The sequence below is a fragment of the Chelonia mydas genome, chromosome 7 (genome assembly GCF_015237465.2).
Source record: "Chelonia mydas isolate rCheMyd1 chromosome 7, rCheMyd1.pri.v2, whole genome shotgun sequence".
Classification (NCBI taxonomy): Eukaryota; Metazoa; Chordata; order Testudines; family Cheloniidae; genus Chelonia; species Chelonia mydas.
Window position 1 is genome coordinate 7,170,266 of NC_057853.1, and position 19,272 is coordinate 7,189,537.

General features: G+C 44.9%; 2 protein-coding genes across 11 annotated transcripts in view; one reads left to right on the top strand and one right to left on the bottom strand.

Annotated features, from left to right (window-relative positions):
* SLC25A26 (solute carrier family 25 member 26) overlaps positions 1 to 16,348 on the top strand; it is a 144,275-nt gene extending 127,927 nt beyond the window's left edge. For 5 of the 9 annotated variants that reach the window (XM_037904419.2, XM_037904420.2, XM_043550672.1 and 2 more), the window contains 3 exons: positions 2,146 to 2,210; positions 3,813 to 3,886; positions 11,275 to 11,543. In XM_037904419.2, the coding sequence (XP_037760347.1) occupies positions 2,146 to 2,210; positions 3,813 to 3,886; positions 11,275 to 11,371 (236 nt within the window). In that variant the 3' untranslated portion in view covers positions 11,372 to 11,543. Of the gene's footprint in view, positions 1 to 2,145; positions 2,211 to 3,812; positions 3,887 to 4,572; positions 4,634 to 11,274 lie in introns of all 9 variants that reach the window. The other 4 variants (XM_037904421.2, XM_043550671.1, XM_037904422.2 and 1 more) reach the window with 2 other exon arrangements.
* Positions 16,223 to 19,272, bottom strand: part of LRIG1 (leucine rich repeats and immunoglobulin like domains 1) — a 126,325-nt gene continuing 123,275 nt past the window's right edge. For both annotated transcript variants that reach the window (XM_043550669.1, XM_007061478.4), the window contains exon 19: positions 16,223 to 19,068. In XM_043550669.1, the coding sequence (XP_043406604.1) occupies positions 18,839 to 19,068 (230 nt within the window). In that variant the 3' untranslated portion in view covers positions 16,223 to 18,838. The remainder of the gene's footprint in view (positions 19,069 to 19,272) is intronic.

Here is a 19,272-nt window from a genome sequence, read left to right on the forward strand (position 1 = left end):
TGCACTGGGTTTATACAAACCCCAGAGAATAAGATTGTTCTTTTCTTTTCTTTTCTTTTCCTTCCCTTCTGTCCTTAATGTTGCACTGTTAACGAAAAGTAAATATTTATTTTGGTGCATCTCTAGCTTTGAGCTCCTCCTTTTGAGTTCAAATATTGTGGCTGGGGAGAAAGAGTGAGAGATCAGAGTTAAATTTAGAGTGGGGCAATAAAGAGAATGGTTGGAAGGGTTGCTTAGCGGGATTGGAAGAGGCTCATACGTGAATGAGGGTAGTATAAGAACCTATAGAGAACAGAATAGAATAGACCCGGGATAGTGAAAGAGGCAGAGGCTGTACTCGCTGAATTAAAATTGTGTGTGTGTGTGTGAGAGAGAGAGAGAGAAGGGGTGGGGGAGGGCTGATGGGCCCTGTCTGTTCTTTAGGATCCAATTCTACAATTGTGTAGCTTTAGCATGATGTCGCTCCCTTGACTTCAGTGGAATTACTGCTGATTTACACCAATGTAAGCGAGATCAGAACTGGGATCTTAGTTTCCTAGAGGCTGGTTGTCTCTTTGGAGGGCAGAGCAAACCGGTTGCACTGTCCCTGCACAATCCTTGATGACTGATTATTACCAAAAAGAAAAGGAGTACTTGTGGCACCTTAGAGACTAACAAATTTATTTGAGGATAAGCTTTCGTGAGCTACAGCTCACTTCATCGGATGCATTATTATCAAGGAAGTCACAGCTGGGCCAGCCCTTCTGAGTGAAAGTAATGCGCTCTGAGAGTGGCGAGGACAGGGAAGAGGGAAAATGCATTGAAAGAAGAGGGTGCTTGTCACGATGGTGCTGGAGGGGGGAGGCAGGGGAGCCAGAAGAAGAAAACGCTCTGTAGTGGAAAAATATTTAACCTGGAAGGGAGGGGAGTTGGGAGAGCTTGGATGATGGATCACTTTGCAGAGTCCCCCTAGCAACAAACAGATTGGGCTGTCAGATGTTGGAATACTCCATTTTGTTTCTTTCTGAAGTAGCATTTGCCTGTATTGTAAGAGAGCTTACAGGGGAACCTCAGAGTTATGAACGCTTGGGGAAGGAGGGTTGTTTGTGCCTCTGAAATGTTCATAACTCTGAACCAGACGTTCTGGTTGTTCTTTCGAAAGGTTACAGCTGAACGCTGACTTAATAGAGCTTTGAAACTTCACTACGCAGAATAAAAATGCTGCTCTTCCTTTATTTTTTTTTAGTAGTTTACATTTAACACTGTACTGTCCTGGATTTGCTTTTTATTTTAATTTTTTGGTCTCCGCTGCTGCCTGGTTGTGTACTTCTGGTTCCAAATGAGGTGTGTGGTTGACTGATCAGTTCGTAACTCTGGTGTTCGTAACTCTGAGGTTCTACTGTATTATCAGTAGGGCCCATCCAACCACTGCAAGACACCTGCTTCCTTTAACAGCGTAACCATAATTCCAGATCCAATCTCCCTGAATATGGAGATTCAGATTGAGTGTCTTGTGGACATCATTAATGACCATATTTGCCTATTTATGGGGCGTAGCACCTTTTCATCCATACTACTTTACCTAAGTCTGCGCAGCACCCAGCAAAATTAAGTCCTTACCCATGGCTGGGGCTCTTAGGTGCCACCGTAAGACAAATCAAAATAATAATATATCTACCTATCTAGTAGAGTTTCTCTGTCTGGTCAGAATTTCACTCTCAAAAGACAGGGAAAAATATGCTGTGCTTATTTCCTTTCTGTGTGCACGAGTGAGCAATTTAATTTGCTTTACAACATATAGGTGTTTAAAATGGAAACTGGTTTCTTATCTTATCAGCTCTTTGGGTCAGGGACTGTCTCTTACTATATATATGTACAGCGCCTTGCACAAGGGAACCCAAGTGTAAGGGTTCCTGGGTGCTAGCATAATAGAGTAAAAATAACAATAATAATAAAAATAATACTAAATAATGATTTTTCTGTAGATGCAAAATAATAAACTCTATCTACAGACACTGCAAACATACCCAGATTTTGAACCGAGGACCATGCTGTAAGCATTAATAATTAAATGGTTTTGGCCCAGGCTGTGGGAATAGTCAATGGGGTGGCATACATGTTCAGCAAACAATGTCTCACTTGTGTTTGGTATTTTAATATGCTCAGGTGGATTTGCAGCTGTAATCACCACACCTCTAGACGTAGCAAAGACAAGAATTATGTTGGCAAAGGTAAGAAATGGAAGAACGCTGAGCAAATGGACAGGTGCATGGGCTGCAGTGCCAAAACTTTGGCATGGTAGCCACAAAATGAAATGTAGCACTGCACCTATCACTAATGACTTCTGCTCTTGTACTTTAAGCCAGGAATTGATGTGAATGTGCGTTACATGGATGGATAAAAACAGTGTTTCTTTACTTTGTCCTGTAATTACTGTTCTTGTTCTTTCACCTCCCGCCTCATGTCTCCCAAAGGAACCGTCTAAGACGTCACTGTGCTTTGTGCTGGGTTGTCCTGGGGATACGCTGAAATCTAGACTGCCAGTGGTTAATGCAGAAGTCTTAATGACAAATTCTTTATAGGGTCAAACTCCCTAAATGAAAAATCCAGGCAGGAACTAATTCCTCTGTGAGGTTTTTAAAACAACAGGGGATTGTTTGCATTGTTCTCCATAGGCAGGCTTGACACCAGACTTTCTGTCCTAGAATTTCAAACCATTGCTGCAACTCTGCCAGTGATGGCAAAAGCAGGAGTGCTAATGTTGGTGTGCCTCTGAGCGTGTCATCTCGCCTAGCCCCGAGCAGGTCTAGATTGTGGGACGGTAAAAATGCAAGCAGCTGGTACACACTGTTGGGATATATTGTTATCCTTTAAGGAGCTGCACTGATGGAGTCAGAGTTATCCCATATGGGTCAGTTCTCTCCACCAGCCAAGTCCCTGAGTAGATTAATCAGCTATTTCTCACTGGCCATTTGCACCTCATCTGATGACTGGTGCTGCGTTATAGACACACACCACATTATGTAAAGAGTGTGCTCCGCATCTTTGTGTGCGTGTGTGTTCGTATATAGTACAGCCTAATTCAGCAGATGTATCACAGGGAGGGCGCATGGCCTGTTGGTTAGAGCATGTTGGTTAGAGCTGGGTTTTGTTCAGAACTCTGCCCCTACGTTTGCATTTCCCCCTCTGTAAAGGAATGGCGGGACTCACTCACCTCTTAGAGGTAAGTTGAGGTTCTCTGATGAAAGGTGCCAAACTGTGTCATTTTGTATTAAGCATTTTACGTTGGCTGAGCCATAGGTGTCATTTAATGACCTGTAACCGTACTGTTTGCCCTGCAGTGCCTTTCTCAGGTTTTCTGAATGATTGTCTCGAGTATATATTATTAAACTAAACTCCCAGGCAAGCGTCTTAAGGGCTTTGAAATGATGACGTGGCAACCATGCAAGTTAGCCAAAGTATTTGTGTTAAAGTCTGATTCATGTATTAGGTGCAGGAGAGGCAGTGGAGTCCACTCGATTGGGATTCCAGACACCTGGGTTCTATTCCCAGCCCTGCCACTGACATGCTATGGGGCCTTGGGACAGTTGTCTCACCTCTGTGCCTTAGTTTCTCCTTTGTCTGTGCTGTCTGTTTAGATTGTCTTTGGGGCAGGGATTGTCTCTCAGTATGTGTCCGTACAGTGCCTAGCACAGTGGGGCCATGATCTTGATGAGGGCCACTAGACAATACCATTGCTCTGTTTCGCAGTGTACATGGATAGGTAGCTTGATAAATAACTGAATCCAACTGGTGATTGATTGAATTACGGTCTCTCTGTTCTTGTGATACAGGCTGGTTCCAGCAATGCCAGTGGGAACGTATTCTCTGCCCTGCACAGTGTCTGGAGGTCACAAGGGCTACCTGGGTAAGGACTCTCTTGTGAGAGACTATCTATGAGACAGATAAGTGTGTGTGTGTGTGCTTAATGCGCTGTAAAAAAATATGAATTGGCTTGCTGTTCACAAGGCCAAGTAGCAATCATTCAGGTACGTGTGTGCACAGCACCTAACACAATGGAGCCTCTAGGAGCTACTGCATTACAAATATTAACCAATAATAATCGTTACCCCTTCCTGAGAGCCAGGCCAGCCTGGTGCAGGCACCTCCCTACAGCGCCAGCCAATCCTCCTCCTCCAGCTTTCCACAGTTACCCAGGAACTTTCCCTGTGTGTCACCTCTGCCCCTTTTTGCCCTCTTTCCCCAGCAGAAAGCTTAGCGGGAGGAGGGGACACCAACACCATCCGTCCCTAGAGGTCAGACAAGAAAGCAGAGGAAGCTAAAAGCAAAGAAACTGAAGCAGGGATTTGCAGGTGTTTCCCTTCCTCTCCGTGGGGTGCTGCAATTCTGCATTTCAGTCACCGTGTGGCGCTGTGTAAGGCTATAAATCAGCAACTCCCAGTCCATCCACACAGCATCACCCAGCAGGAAACAGGCTCAGAGCCCCAGAAAAATGCTTAAATGTGCTGAAATACAGAGGGCAGGAAAACTGAGGGAAGCGGCTTTGAAATGTGCACCCTACAGCTTGTTCTTCCTTTCTCCTGCCTCGCTCAGGTTTCATAGAATGAGGACATCCCTGGTGGGCTAACCCTTCAGTCCTCTCTTGCCTCTCTCGGTGAGTCGCTCAGGTGTCCCAGACATGAATAGGTTAAGCCTCACAGGACCCTGTCACTTAGGCAAATAGTATCAATGGGGAAACAGGTTATCAGAGAGAGGATGTGGGACTTGCCTGAGGTGACATAGGACATCCCTGGCAGAGCATTTTCATTGGATAACATTAATTACATATGTAATGTGTGTGTAATTATGTGTATGGTAGCAGCATTTCCTGACTCTAACATGAATGATTAAATGTTATGCGTTGAAGAATAACAAAACACCCACTTGGATTTCCCGAGTAAAAATTCATATTTTTTTAAAAAAAAATCTGAATAGCAACAGAGCTCAAAGCATCAGTCTGATCAGCTCAGGAGTGTGCAGCCTTCTGCACAACTCTGTCTCCCGAAATAATTAGCCACCAAATAGGCAAGAATATCAGTTGCAACAATGTGGCAGCAGGACATGTTTAGCTCATAAGAACACATCATGGTTTAGTGTATAAGGCCCAAGGCAGAAGGCCTTGGGTTTCCACTCAGCTTTGGAAGGCACTTGTGTGATGCTGGGTGAGTCACCTAGCCTCCTTGGGCCTCACTTTACCCATCTGTAAGAATGGGAACAATGCTTCCTGGCCGTACGGAGGAGTTGTGAGGACGCATTCGTTAGTGTTTGTAAAGCGTTTTGAGATCCTTGGACAAAAGATGCCACAGGCTCGTAAATTAGTATTGATTTGCATGGATACCTGGTCAGTTCCTATTGGGCTGTGCTCTTTGTGTGGGAGAATCAGTGAGTCATTCAGCAGTGGCTAGCTGTAGCCTACACAGAATACAAGTCCTAAAATAATTATAGCTAATGTAGTCCATGTGCGAGAGGCCTGTGGTTTTGGAACTATAAATCCTAGATTCTGCCTGCACCCACTGGGTGTATGCGGTTCAGCTGGTAGTTATGTTATTGTGCCTCTGGGATTCTTGTCATACATATAGGCTATGAGCTAATTAAGTCTGTAGTTACTGGAGTGACATGCGCAAAATCCCCATGGAGCATTAACTAGACATTGGGGACAAATGCAGGTCCGGTTGGTGCAGTAGGTGTTGCTGTTTTTTCCCCTTCCACAATAAGACTCATTATGCAAATCTCTAGCTTCATTTCTCATGCCTTTCTAAATCAGCCTGTATGCCAGTGCTACTCTTCGCTGCTTTAGGGTTTAGAAATCAACTCAATAGCCAGTGCTGTGTGCGCGCAACCCTGGATGTATTCTCTCCAGTCTAGTTACAGATAATTTTCCTTAACACCTGATCTCTGGTCACACAACAAGTAAAAGTTCAATATTCTTTTGACACATTTGGAAAATAATTCAAAACAAATTTCAGGAAGTTCCTGGACACTTATTCCAGGCAGCATTCCAGCCATTATGCCCACAACAGACTGTTGGTTTTGTATTGTCTCAGAATGCATTGAGCTAGCACTTCAAGGTCCCCTGTCTGTGGGCTGGTTCCATGCACTGTGTATGCTTAGAGGACCATGGGATCTATTTTCAAAGGGACAAATAGCAGTTAAGCACCCAACTCCTATTCGACGTCTAAATCTCCCCTCCCCCCCCTTTTCTGTTGCACATAATTTGTGTTCTTTCAAGCCTGTTTCACAAGTGCCCATTTAGACAACCAGAAACCAAAGTCTGTCGTCAGATTGTGCCACTGATGCAACAGAACCAAAGGGCGATCCAGCCCTCCCGAGCGCTGGCTGCCCGCCCACCGGAACCAAAGGGCGATCCAGCCCTCCCGAAAGCTCGCTGCCCGCCCACTGGAACCAAAGGGCGATCCAGCCCTCCCGAGCGCTGGCTGCCCGCCCACCGGCACCAAAGGGCGATCCAGCCCTCCCGAGCGCTGGCTGCCCGCCCACCGGAACCAAAGCGCGATCCAGCCCTCCCGAGCGCTGGCTGCCCGCCCACCGGATCCAAAGGGTGATCCAGCCCTCCCGAGCGCTGGCTGCCCGCCCACCGGAACCAAAGGGCGATCCAGCCCTCCCGAGCGCTGGCTGCCCGCCCACCGGAACCAAAGGGCGATCCAGCCCTCCCGAGCGCTGGCTGCCCGCCCACCGGCACCAAAGGGCGATCCAGCCCTCCCGAGCGCTGGCTGCCCGCCCACCGGCACCAAAGGGCGATCCAGCCCTCCCGAGCGCTGGCTGCCCGCCCACCGGCACCAAAGGGCGATCCAGCCCTCCCGAGCGCTGGCTGCCCGCCCACCGGCACCAAAGGGCGATCCAGCCCTCCCGAGCGCTGGCTGCCCGCCCACCGGCACCAAAGGGCGATCCAGCCCTCCCGAGCGCTGGCTGCCCGCCCACCGGCACCAAAGGGCGATCCAGCCCTCCTGAGCGCTGGCTGCCCGCCCACCGGCACCAAAGGGCGATCCAGCCCTCCCGAGCGCTCGCTGCCCACCCAATAGAAATCAAAATAATAAGCAATCCTGAGAACAGAAAAATGCAAAAGTGGCCAAACTGTGTCAGCTGCGAGGAGAAGGAAGAAAGCCTTGGGAAAAATAAATGCAGAGACTGCTGTGCCTGCTGCCAATTATAAATGTATTCATCAAAACCAATAAAAGCGCTGGACTTTTTGGCTGGCAGCAATGTGAAATAATATATGGCTTCTCTACTAAATCTCAGATTTGAAGAGAAGGAATTTTGGGGCAGAGAGATGCATTGCCTCTTGCCACATTATTAAAACCACAGTGCAGGGCTTACTTCCTGTTTGCACCTAGTAAATCCATGTGCTTCATGCCAACAAATTCACATCCTTTTCTGTCCAAAAGAGAGAGAGACAGAGAGAGAGGCCTGCATTAATGGATATTTCTCAATGGCTAGAATAAGGGTGAGATTAAAGGAACTATGTGCACGTATCCACAGTTATTTGCACTTGCAAATGGGAGTTTAGGTGAGCAATTTCTGAGCTGCACACACTAGGGCAGACTTTTGTACGTACGCCTTGCACTTTTACGCCACCTTTTCTCCAAGGAGCTTGTCGCACTTTACAGCCATTGATGACGCCTTACAACCCAGCTAGGAGATTAGCAAGTGTTGTTTTTCCCATAGGAAGAGTGAAGTGGAAAGAGTCACCTGAGCTTGCATTCCTAGATGGTCGCACAGTAGGGGCCACAAGCCAGGGGTCATAGCTCCCTATTTTGACTGCTAAGTGAAGTTTCCCAATAGGTGCACGTGCACCCGTTGCAGTCTCCTTCCAGCGTTGGGCCCTAACCGCACTACTCTTCAATACTGGGATCCCAAATGTTAATAGAGAATAGACATCAGCCTTTAAGGATTCTCTGCTTTCAGAAATGCAAAAAGATCTAACCTGTAGTGCTGAGTAAAGGGACTTGTCCAGTGGGTTACTTTAAGCAGCGGCCTCTGGTATTTTCTATTGAAATGGGGATTTGTTTCATATTGCAAGAAGGATCCCTGTCCAAAATATTGCCTCAAGCTTCTGCCGGACTTTAGGAGCCAAGCCTTTGGGAATAAATATTCCAGGGCTTGGAAAAACACTGGGGAAGAGTTGCATTCAAAATGGAAAATATGAGAATAATTGGAATTTGAACAATAGAAGCATTAGGTACTGTAAGTTGGGGGTGGCAGGCTGCATGGGATCAGAGAACACACCCAGAGCACATAGGCATTATAAAGTACAGCTGGTGGTGATTCGCTTTGGAAATCAGACAGGGTACTCCCGGTGATCCTAGGGACGCAGATTGTATTCGGTTGAGAGGGAAGGAGTGGCAGGGCAGGGTGCCCTCTGCAGCTCCTGTGTCACGGCTCGGCTCCGCTCCACTCCCTCGCTCCTTTGACCCTGTCCTGGTTATTGTAGGTGCAAGGTGCAGGTGGGCGGCTGTGGTCCTGGTACAGCAGAGAGAGAGACACACAGACCCCTGTCCAGGACTCTGCTCTGCCGTGACTGCAGCCTTCCCTGCACCTTATGCCTGCAGGAGTTGGGTGTGTCTCTCGCTGCCCCGAGGCTCTGTCCCACTATCCAAACCTCTGCATAACCCAAACCCTCTCTTGTCTTCCAGGCTGGGGCCTCGACTAATGCAGAGGTTTGGATAATGGGGTTTTGGAAAATCACGAGCATCCCGAATCTGATTTCTGCTTTTGTGTTTTCTCCTAACCAGTTCAAAACGCAGATGGGGAAAGTGCATCCGAACCAATTGCACCTGGATATCTTTGTAGTTAAAATGCTCAGCTTTGATCTAGACCCACTAATCTAGGCCCAATCTTTTGTTGTCATTGTGTTATAGTAGTGACTAGAGTTGCCAACCAAGATCAGGGCCCTGCTGTACAAACCCATAGTGAGAGACAGTCCCTGCCCGGAAGAGTTAGCAGTCTAAATAGACAAAGCATGAAAGAAAGTGAGCGTGATTTTCCCATTTGCAGAAGGGGAAGTGGGGCAGACAGGTTAGCTGAGTAACTGATGGGCCAGTCTGGGACAGGGCTGGGAAGAGAACCCAGATCTCCAGAGTCAGTGCGGTGCCGTAGCCAGATGACCAGCTGGTCTCCCTCAATGCAACGAAGGAAAAGCTGGTAGCTTGGTAAGCCAGGCCTGGGACTGCCACATGGTTAATGGCGGATACGTGAGAGCAGAAGGAGATCACTAGGATGCTGAGGCCAGCATCATTGGTGGAACTGAGTGGGATGCGAGAAGAGGAGGCCAGAGATGCAGCTTCCAGCCTTGCTTATTTAAGAGCTGGGGCTGTGACGGACTGTCTGCAGTGCTTCAGTCATAGGCTGGTGTAATTCCACAGGAGAAGGATGGCGTGTAGCTGGAGAACAATGCTGTACCACAGGATTTACCCTTTGAGTGCTCTGTCAGTATTTGCCTCGTACAAATTACTCTGTTTCAAAGCTATAATTATGGTAATAGCCCCAATGGCTGTCTAGTGCAGCCATAAAATGTTTCCATCTGCCTGTATGCTCCAGGCCCCAGAGCACAGATCATTATCACAAAAACCAACGCAAGTGCAGTTGGAGGCTTACCAAGCACAGTGTCTGACTAGCAGTGAGGCTTAAGAGAGAACGGGTCCCTGAATTGCTCTGGGAATATGCACTGCTTCCAGATGATCTCACATGCCCCAGGCCTAACACAGTATTACACTGGTGTAAAAGCTACATAGTTGAAACTCTGACTCCGTTAGAGTAACGTTACTGGGCAGGCCAGGCCACAGAAGCCAGGGACAGCAGAATCTCTGTCTTTAATCCACCTCTGTGCACTTTTACATCATGCACTGTGAGGTGGGCAAGATCACCCATTCTTTGTCCTTAAATGCTGAAGAGTGGGTTAAAGGTACATAGGCCTTAAACTGCCCAACATTTAAAATCTGACATACAGTGCAGCAGGGCCCATGGCCCATGTGTACAGCGGTCAATCCCGAGGTTCATAAAGTCCTTGATACTGAACTCCCATGCACTTCCGAGGGCTGCTCCCGTTACAGACGGGCTGGAGGAGCAGGCATAACTACTTTGGCCATGTTATCGGGGCGTGTTCTGATTGGGCTTCCTGCTGCTGCTCTACCTTGGTACAGTTTTTGAAATCAAATGCTGAAGGAGTGACACTGCTCAGTGTGTAGCAAAGTGGTTTGCTAGCTGTGGTCCAGGCACCCCTTCCCACCTAGCCTTTACTGTGGTTTGGCTCGACTGCTTCTAATAGACAGAGTGGGTAGTTCTGAACCATTCATGGTTTTGTTACTTTGCAGGGACTGTTGCTAGTTTATTACTAGTTCTCCCAATCATTGTCTAAGCCAGTCCACTGCTAGTGCTGCTGTTCGCTTCATTTCTGCTTTCACTGAGACCAGCACAGATACTGTTGACAAGCCTGGATCTGGCATTTGATTGTTCTCGCCTCTTTTTATAAAACACTGAATTACAGGGTGGTAACTGCCTGAAATCTGATTATTTGTGTGGGTGAAGGAAGTAGAGAGAGAGGATGGTCCAGTGGTCAGGGTGCTAGCCTGGAAACAAGGTGACCTGGGTGCAGTTGCCTGCCCTGTGTGAACTTTGGCAAGTCTTTTAGGCCCAGATTCTCAATGGAAGTTAAGCACCTAAATATGTTTGAGGGTCTAGATCCTAGGCTATGGGTGCCGCAGTGCAGACTATGGGGACGTGAACTGTGGAGCACGAAGGGTTGTGCTGTGACTGCCCCGTGTGGCTGGCGTGAACTAAAAGGTACCCAGTGCACATTAACTCGTCCTCTTTTTCAAACAGGACCATGTTAACGTGAATGACGTACCTTTAAGCTTGCGCCAGCACTGTCCACGCAGGGCAGTTAGAGTGCATCTCTTCGCATTCTGCATTTCCCAAACCCTTCCACTGCATTTCAGCACAGTGTAGACAAGCCTTTACTCTCACTTCGTCGGTTTCTCCGTTTGCAAAATGGGGATCCCACCTCACAGGGTTGTTGATGACTGTATTAAAGACTGTAAGGTGTTCAGATACAACAGTAATAGAGGCTATATAAGTACCTTAGATAGGAGGTAGTTCTGCATGAACGCACTCAAGTAATCAGCAAGATAAAGTTTGTGTATGTAGCCCTACTAGAAGGTTGTCTGTGGAGTGACTAAAAATGTAACATCTGCTCATTGCTAGTCCATGACAACATAGGAAGCATTTTTTCCTCTTCTCTTTCAGATTGTTTGCAGGTGTTGTCCCTCGAATGACAGCGATCAGTCTGGGAGGATTCATCTTTCTTGGGACATATGACAAAACTCGCCGCTTGCTGCTCTGACTTCGAATGGAGGTTCCTGTGAATCAGAGCAAAGAGCCAAAGCTCTGCTGTTCTCTAGAAAGAATATACTCCTAAAAGTACGAATGCTCCTTCTCAGGCTTCTTTATATGGCTGAGGAGCTGGTCAACAGCCTAAACTCGTATTTTCACAATAAAAAAAGGTCCTTAAATAATCCAATTTCCCTACCTTAAAATTTCCCAGCATGGAAAGCAGTGAAGTCATAGAGAGGCTTGTGCCAAAAAAGTAACGTGTGGGGGTAAACAGCTAATTACAGCAGCTGCAAACAGCATTATCAGAACTCATGCAAGGAAAACATTTTTATAAACCAAAAGAACATGGTTTGAGCAGCAAAAATGGAATAAAATGAACTTTCATTATTTAGAGACACCTGATCCTCAGCATCGGGGCTGTTTTTAGTTCAGGGGAAGAGTTTACATAGCTGCAATCAGCAGGCGTTTAAAGACCGCAGAAAGTATTCTTAGTTGGGAGGCTTCTGGGAAAAAATAATACCCGTTTATTTCCGATTTGAGCCATATTTTGAAAGTTTATCCCACCGTTTATACCTGCAAGTGCATAGCAAGCACTGTTACTTGGTAACCAGTGTGGGTTGTTTTTTTTTTAATTAGATTCAGATTTCTCCAGTAAAAGTACAATGCTGTATTATTTTACAGGTAGCCAGTCCAACAATATTGCCTATGAAAAGAAATGCAGCTCTTGCCTTTTTTTTCTTTCTTTGCCTCTCAAAAGCTGAGGTAGATCTGGATTTGTAGTAGTGAAGCACAGAACAGGAGAGGTCTGGCTGCAGAATGCAAGTGACAAATAGAAACAAATAGGTTCTTCTCCTTAATGAAATGGCAGATTGAGCATATAGTTCTGATGGGTGATGGTAGCATGTTCTCAGACTCTACTTAAATTCTTCCTTTAGCATAAAGATGCTTTAGTTAAAATATGTGCAGGGCCAAAAAGCAAATATTAACTGCTTGGCAAAAAACCACTATTTCTGTTGATAATTTTAATTGAGCTGAAAGTCCAAGATTTTGAAAATTTAAAAAAAAAAAAAAAAAAAACCCTGCCAAATTTACAGCACCCTCTTGGCTTAATATAGCTCTTTAGAGGTGTAACTAAGAACCTGAAACTACCGTTCAGTTGAATGAAGGCACTTCCACAATAAGGTTTTGTAGAAGCACTAAGGCCTGGCATCCTAATAAAATATATACAAATTTAATTAATAGAGCTAATACAGAGCCAAATTAAGCTATGCAGTAACACCAGCAGCTTGGTCTGTATCATAGAATCTCAGGGTTGGAAGGGACCTCAGGAGGTCATCTAGTCCAACCCCCTGCTCAAAGCAGGACCAATCCCCAACTAAATCATCCCAGCCAGGGCTTTTGTCAAGCCTGACCTTAAAAACTTCTAAGGAAGGAGATTCCACCACCTCCCTAGGTAATAACGCATTCCAGTGTTTCACCACCCTCCTAGTGAAAAAGCTTTTCCTAATATCCAACCTAAACCTCCCCCACTGCAACTTGAGACCATTATTCCTCGTTCTGTCATCTGCTACCACTGAGAACAGTCTAGATCCATCCTCTTTGGAACCCCCTTTCAGGTAGTTGAAAGCAGCTATCACATCCCCCCTCATTCTTCTCTTCCGCAGACTAAACAATCCCAGTTCCCTCAGCCTCTCCTCATAAGTCATGTGTTCCAGTCCCCTAACCATTTTTGTTGCCCTCCGCTGGACGTTTTCCCATTTTTCCACATCCTTCTTGTAGTGTGGGGCCCAAAACTGGACACAGTACTCCAGATGAGGCCTCACCAATGTCGAATAGAGGGGAACGATCACGTCCCTTGATCTGCTGGCTATGCCCCTACTTATACAGCCCAAAATGCCATTGGCCTTCTTGGTAACAAGGGCACACTGTTGACTCATATCCAGCTTCTCGTCCACTGTCACCCCTAGGTCCTTTTCTGCAGAACTGCTGCCGAGCTATTCGGGCCCTAGTCTGTAGCGGTGCATGGGATTCTTCCCCGTCCTAAGTGCAGGACTCTGCACTTGTCCTTGTTGAACCTCCTCAGATTTCTTGCAGAGAAATCTCTCAAACCAGGGAGTCTGATTTCTGTTTTTTGCTGCACTGATAACAGCCGAGACAAGTGGAAAAATTGAGGCAGGGTGTGAGGGTTTGATGTGGAGGATTTTGCTGTGTTCAGCAGTTACACCTACACTAGCAAGAATGGTGGGAGTCCAGCACAAATTCTCCATTCCTGCTGTATAATGTACACTTGTGTCTAATGCAACCAGCTCTGGGGAGGTAAGGCCGCAGCTGTGAAACTGCACAGCAACATTATATAAAGGTTTTAGACCAGGAAGGGAATACACAGTGTCTGATTGAAACAACAGGACATTTTGGTAAGAAGAAGAAAACTGCCAGTACTCCAGAGCTAACACTACTTCTGTAGAATCTCATTTAATTTTGTATTAATTTTCAGGTTCTTCCTCCTGGAACAAATCCCTAGTCTCTTTTCCAGGGCACATGCTACAGAATAGTGTTTTTTCCCCCGAAGAAAACCCCGTCACTGTTAAGCAAATACATGGTGCTGGATCTTTAGTGACTGCTAGTTAACTGTGCGGGTTCAGAGAAACTGGCTGCCTTTATGCAGGATACTGAAGTTTAGCACTTGCTCAGAGAACAGTAGGAAAACTTGCAGAGCAAAAGGGACGAATTCTTAAAACTGGAATTTCTACCCATCATTGCCCACACTCATCCCTAGGGAGATTTTAGTCCCAAATTGGCTGGCTGATTGCACTAGCTGCCGTGATGCTGTAACAATACTCCAAGCCTCTTGTAGCCCAACCTGTGAGTGCAATCTAGTTAATGACATTACACAATGTACTTTTCTGCATTGTACCGTTGATCTTTTTTTTTTTTGGGGGGGGGGGGGGGGGAGGGGAGAGGATTTAGAATTCATTCGGAAAAGCTAGCTACCGGCTCAAAGCTCTTTATGGGCCTGTGTTTTGTTTGCTTTTCAACAAGTAGGCGGATATTGGAGGAGTTATTATCGGAACAGGACTCAAATTTCTCTTGGGTCCATGTTTTGTGCTTTTGAAACATCAGTTCTGGAATCAGCCTTTTCTTATACATATTTTACTGCAAACAAAATGAAGGATGGAAGTCTAGACTTCTGTAATGACAATGGTCACACGTGCCTCTTTCATAGGCCCAGCCCAAGACGATGTTAAAATATACAGAGTGAGTATAACAGTCATTTAGAGTGAAATACATGGCAAGGCTGTGGTGCCTATCCCAAAACCAAGCACTCAAAACCCAGGCAATTCAGAGTTAAGATTAACTATACAAGATATCCGAACAGGTTAAGGTCTGGCTACACAAAGATGCTTAACGCTGCTCTGTAGTGATGCCTTGTACTAACCGTAGTTACAATCCATGCACGAAGGAGTTCGAAAGTCTTTAAAAATCTGGACCACAATTTCTTCATATATTGTCCCTCCTGCTGTGTGCCTGTCTCTCGCACTGGATCCAATGGAAACTTGAAAGTGCTTTCACAATGGAGGAACCTCTCCACTGGCCGGCCGGTCTCTCTTCCTTCTCCCCACGGTTCTTGCTGTGGACCACAGTCTACGATGAAGGCACATGAAAATCCACTGGTGCTGCTGTGTGCCCCGAGGCAGGTCCAGCTCTTTCCCCTGACATCCCACTGATCATGCTGCTGCGGCCCCTGGTTTCTGAGGGTCGATCTCAGCGTTTCTGATGCGACCCTGCGCTGCGTGGAAGAATGGAGCGGGGCTGATATGGAGGCTACTTACTCTGCAGGTAAGCCGCAACGAAGGGGTGCAGCATGCGGTATACGCCGTTTACCACGCAACAGACTTTCTAGGACAGCATCCCACCTAGTGGCCCAACGCTTCTTTCAGTGACTGGCTGGCTCTGTACAGTGAGCCACCGGAATCAAAGTCAGTCCCCAAGGTACCAAACGGAGGCCATCTGTGGCTTGGGCACAGTTGGATATGGCAGCTATGAGGGAGGAGAGAGGAGGCCTTGGTAGAATTCTCTCTAGTAGAATACTATTCATCACACCCTGCCGAAGGAGAAACTTTCAGTGATGAATAATGGGGAAAGAGACCATTCAGCCTTAAAAAACAAAAAAGGTCTTCAATGACAGCCTGTGCACAAGATATAATTGCGATTTAACTGTATGTAAAGTTTGAAAAGTTTGTGTCATTCCATAATTGAGGGCCAAAAAAAAGTTGTCTGACACTAGACATTAAATTCCTTAAATACAACATTTTTATTTTATATTTTCAGAGAACACTCTCATTTCAAAGAGCTGTATTTTTGGAGAGGCTACACTTAAAAAAACCAAACCCAAACCACACACACCAAAGATTGAATACTTGCTTGAAATGGAAAATTAAGCTCATCCTTAACTCTGAAACTGAAGCCTCCGTAATAGGTAGTGATGGTGTTACGAGTGGGACTAAGGAAGGTTGAAGGTGTTCAAAAATGTAGTCCATCTGGCTTTGGCTCCAATGGAGACGTGTAGGCAACTGATATTTTTTATATTAGAAATTTACTTCATATGAATTCTTCACTGTGTATCTCAGCTACAGTTCCCAACTTTACCACTCCAGGGTCATATTTCCAGTACCCAGTGTTGGTTTACCCTACAGAATTCTCTGTCTATTGAATGCAATTTGACAAATGGGTGTTTTGAAATGGTTACGTCCCGATATTGTTAACACATTTTCATTAGAAACAGAGACGCATGTAAGCAACTGCTTGGGTTTTATTTTTTTCAGCTGAAACTCTGAAAAGCTCACTCCCAACAAAAAAGCTGTAATATTATAAATGAACCTTTATTAAAGACACTTCAATGCCATTTGTTAGACACTTCAATATTTAACGGTTTTTTCAACATACAATATTGTACCAAATTTTCTAATAAATAACTTTGTACACAAAAGTAATACTTCCTCTTTCACATTGCCTCTCAGAAGCAGCAGATTCACATATTTAGTGGAAGTAACATGAAACAGTTAACGTTATTAAAAATACATTATTTTCAAATGTTAATGTGGCAAATGTGCTTAATATTTGCAACGGTGATGACATTTCTGCCAGCAAAATTGGTCAATTAAGTCATTCGCATCTTCCTTGTGTATGTCCCACTCACATCCCACTGTTGTTTTCACTTTCAGAGTTAGTTCTAAAGCATATTTTTCTCAGTTCATGGGACAAATACATGTTGGTTTATTTATTTACTATCGTCCATCTCTTTCACTTTTGATTTGCTGAAGAGTTAAAAGTTGGCACTCAACATAATTAGTCACCTGCCACAAAGTGCAAATGTGTCTACAGTTAGAAACTGGTCTAGAAAGGTAGCTGGCTAAATTATGCCTTGCTTCATAAAAGCCAGGGTCAGTGATAATTTACAGTGAAATGTGTTTTAGGCTACCACTCAAAGGACTGAGAAATCAGATTATTAAGGGTGGCAGTCTTTTAATGAAAGTGGAGCTTGGGATAATATGGGTGGGTCTCTTGGGCCCTCATTTAGAAAAGTAATAGGTCTTTAGTATTGTTCGGAACACAGCTGCTTTTCTGAATCAAGGCCTTGATAAGGTCTCACTGCCCTGACTTCTGACACCTGCTGTGAGCTACCGTAGTGATGTGAGCAGGATTTCCACCAGACCCTGCTCTGATGAAACTGGCCTTTAGTTGCTTCTAAGAAAAAGAAAAAAACAAAGAGAAAACAACCAACCTTTCCCCGGAGTAGTCATCACCAAAGTCTAGTAAACTTGTATTAGCAGAACTGAAAACAAACCAACCCATCCATCCACAGGTACCAACAGAAGCAGCCATTCTAAAAATAAAAAGCTTCAGACTGAAGTTATAAATGACAGAGCCATTTGACCAGTTGGTTTGTTTTTTTTAAATTCATGGATGAACTTAAAGACCCTGCACTAACGTAGCACTCGTCCCTTTAAACCAGTAAGGCCACCTACCAACATATACTCTTGCTTCTAAATCCGTATATTTCCGACTAGCTCGGAACTGCGGCACGAAGGGGTAATCATGGACCTGAGGTCAACGTTCACAGACAAGGCGGTAGCCATTACTGTCTGTGCATGCACACCGACGTGGCGTGCTGCCGCTCAGGGGATCTATGTGCTGCAAAGAGACGACTTAATACAGTGCCACAGGGAAAATGGGTCATGTGTCTCAGGCGTAGTCTGCACACAGCCTGTATAATGGTAAATTAGGGGTGTGATTTTTATTACTGGGACAATAATACAGCTACAAGCCCACTACGGATGCAGTTATACTTCTATAAAGTTGTCTGATACTCATGTGACTTACTTCCCTTTCCATACAGGAATAAGCTGTGTTCACATAATTACCTTTAGAGCAGGATGACGGCATTCACACTGGGAAGGGAAGTACCGCTTTAACTTTACTGCTATAGTTACAATGGTAAGAGGCCATTAAGTTTGTGACAGGTGCAAAAAGAAAAAACAAACCCACCCCCTACTGCATGTATTTTTGTTGTTAGCAATGATTTTAGCTTTCCTTTTTGCAAGTGTGCACAGTAGTTTAATTCAACTTTATGCCTCTGTGCTGCTCTGCTGAACTGGCAGACGGACTATCCCAGCTAATATTTAACCTTTAGCTCTTCAGGGCAATTCGGAAAGGGAATGAATTTAAGTTCTTCCATAAAGAAAAAAAAAGGTTGCTATGTATTACTTTTTCTTTCGTGGTAATTGCTTGGCTCTCCCTCTACGCTCCATTTAGCGTTTCTTGGAAATAATTTAAGATCTCAGTTTAAACCTGCTAAGTGCAATCAATTTCCAGGGGGAGGGGATTTGTGCTAAATAACCCAACCAATGCTTGATCTAAAGGAATTTCCATAGCAAAGCTTGACAATTCCTTTGAAACAGCCTGGGTTTTTAAAGGTCTGCTTATGCATTAAGGCACCAGAATTCTCTCTCTTGAAAAATTTAACAGCAACCTGATACTGAAAACAATATTGCCAAAAGTTTGTAAAGTTTCACTCAGTTTTCCATGCACTAAAGATTAAAATAGCCTCTGTAAAAGATATATATATATATATATATATATATTTATATATAATATGAAAACTCTTATGTACAACTGTATCAAATACTTTTCTTTTCTCTACACAACTGTCCCTTGCATTTATGTGCTTCATATGCAAGTTAACTTTTGAACTAGTAATACTTCTCATTGAAGTTTTAAACTATGTACAGACCGGTGACGCTCGAGTAGGTATTTGTTCCCCACACAAGCTTGTTTCTCATACCTCATTTGTTTTCCTTTTCCTTGGAGAGGCTGTCAGTTCAAGAGTTGAGGTAGAAGTAAGTAGCCTAGGTATTCTGTGCAAAAAATTAAGGTCAATAGTAGGTTTGTTCATTTGCACACGGCAGTTTTTCCCCTCTCAGTCCATTGATCTTATGGGTGCCTTAAACTCATGAGTGGAGTCCTGTAATTTGGGTAGGTATCCATTGGAAAGAAGAGTTTGTTTAGCTTCGGCCTCACCCTGTATATCCAGTGATGTTGGTGAAATTTCAGGAGTCCCTTTTAGCTGCCTCACGGAGTCTTCTGAAGGTGAAGCTTTTAAGTTAAGCTTGCTGTGCTCTGAAGCATTTGCTAAAGGTTGTGAAGAGCCTGTTAGAAAGTAAGGATAGTACACTGCTCAGAATGCCACCATTACCGCAATGCGTATAATAAATAATAATAATTCAAACCCAACCACTAAATAGGAGACGTTTAATACTAAAGATTACTAAAGCTTTATAAAAGCAAGGCATGGCAATGAGAGGAAACAGGACATTAATCTGAACGGTGTAGGGAAAGAGACCCAAGCAAAAT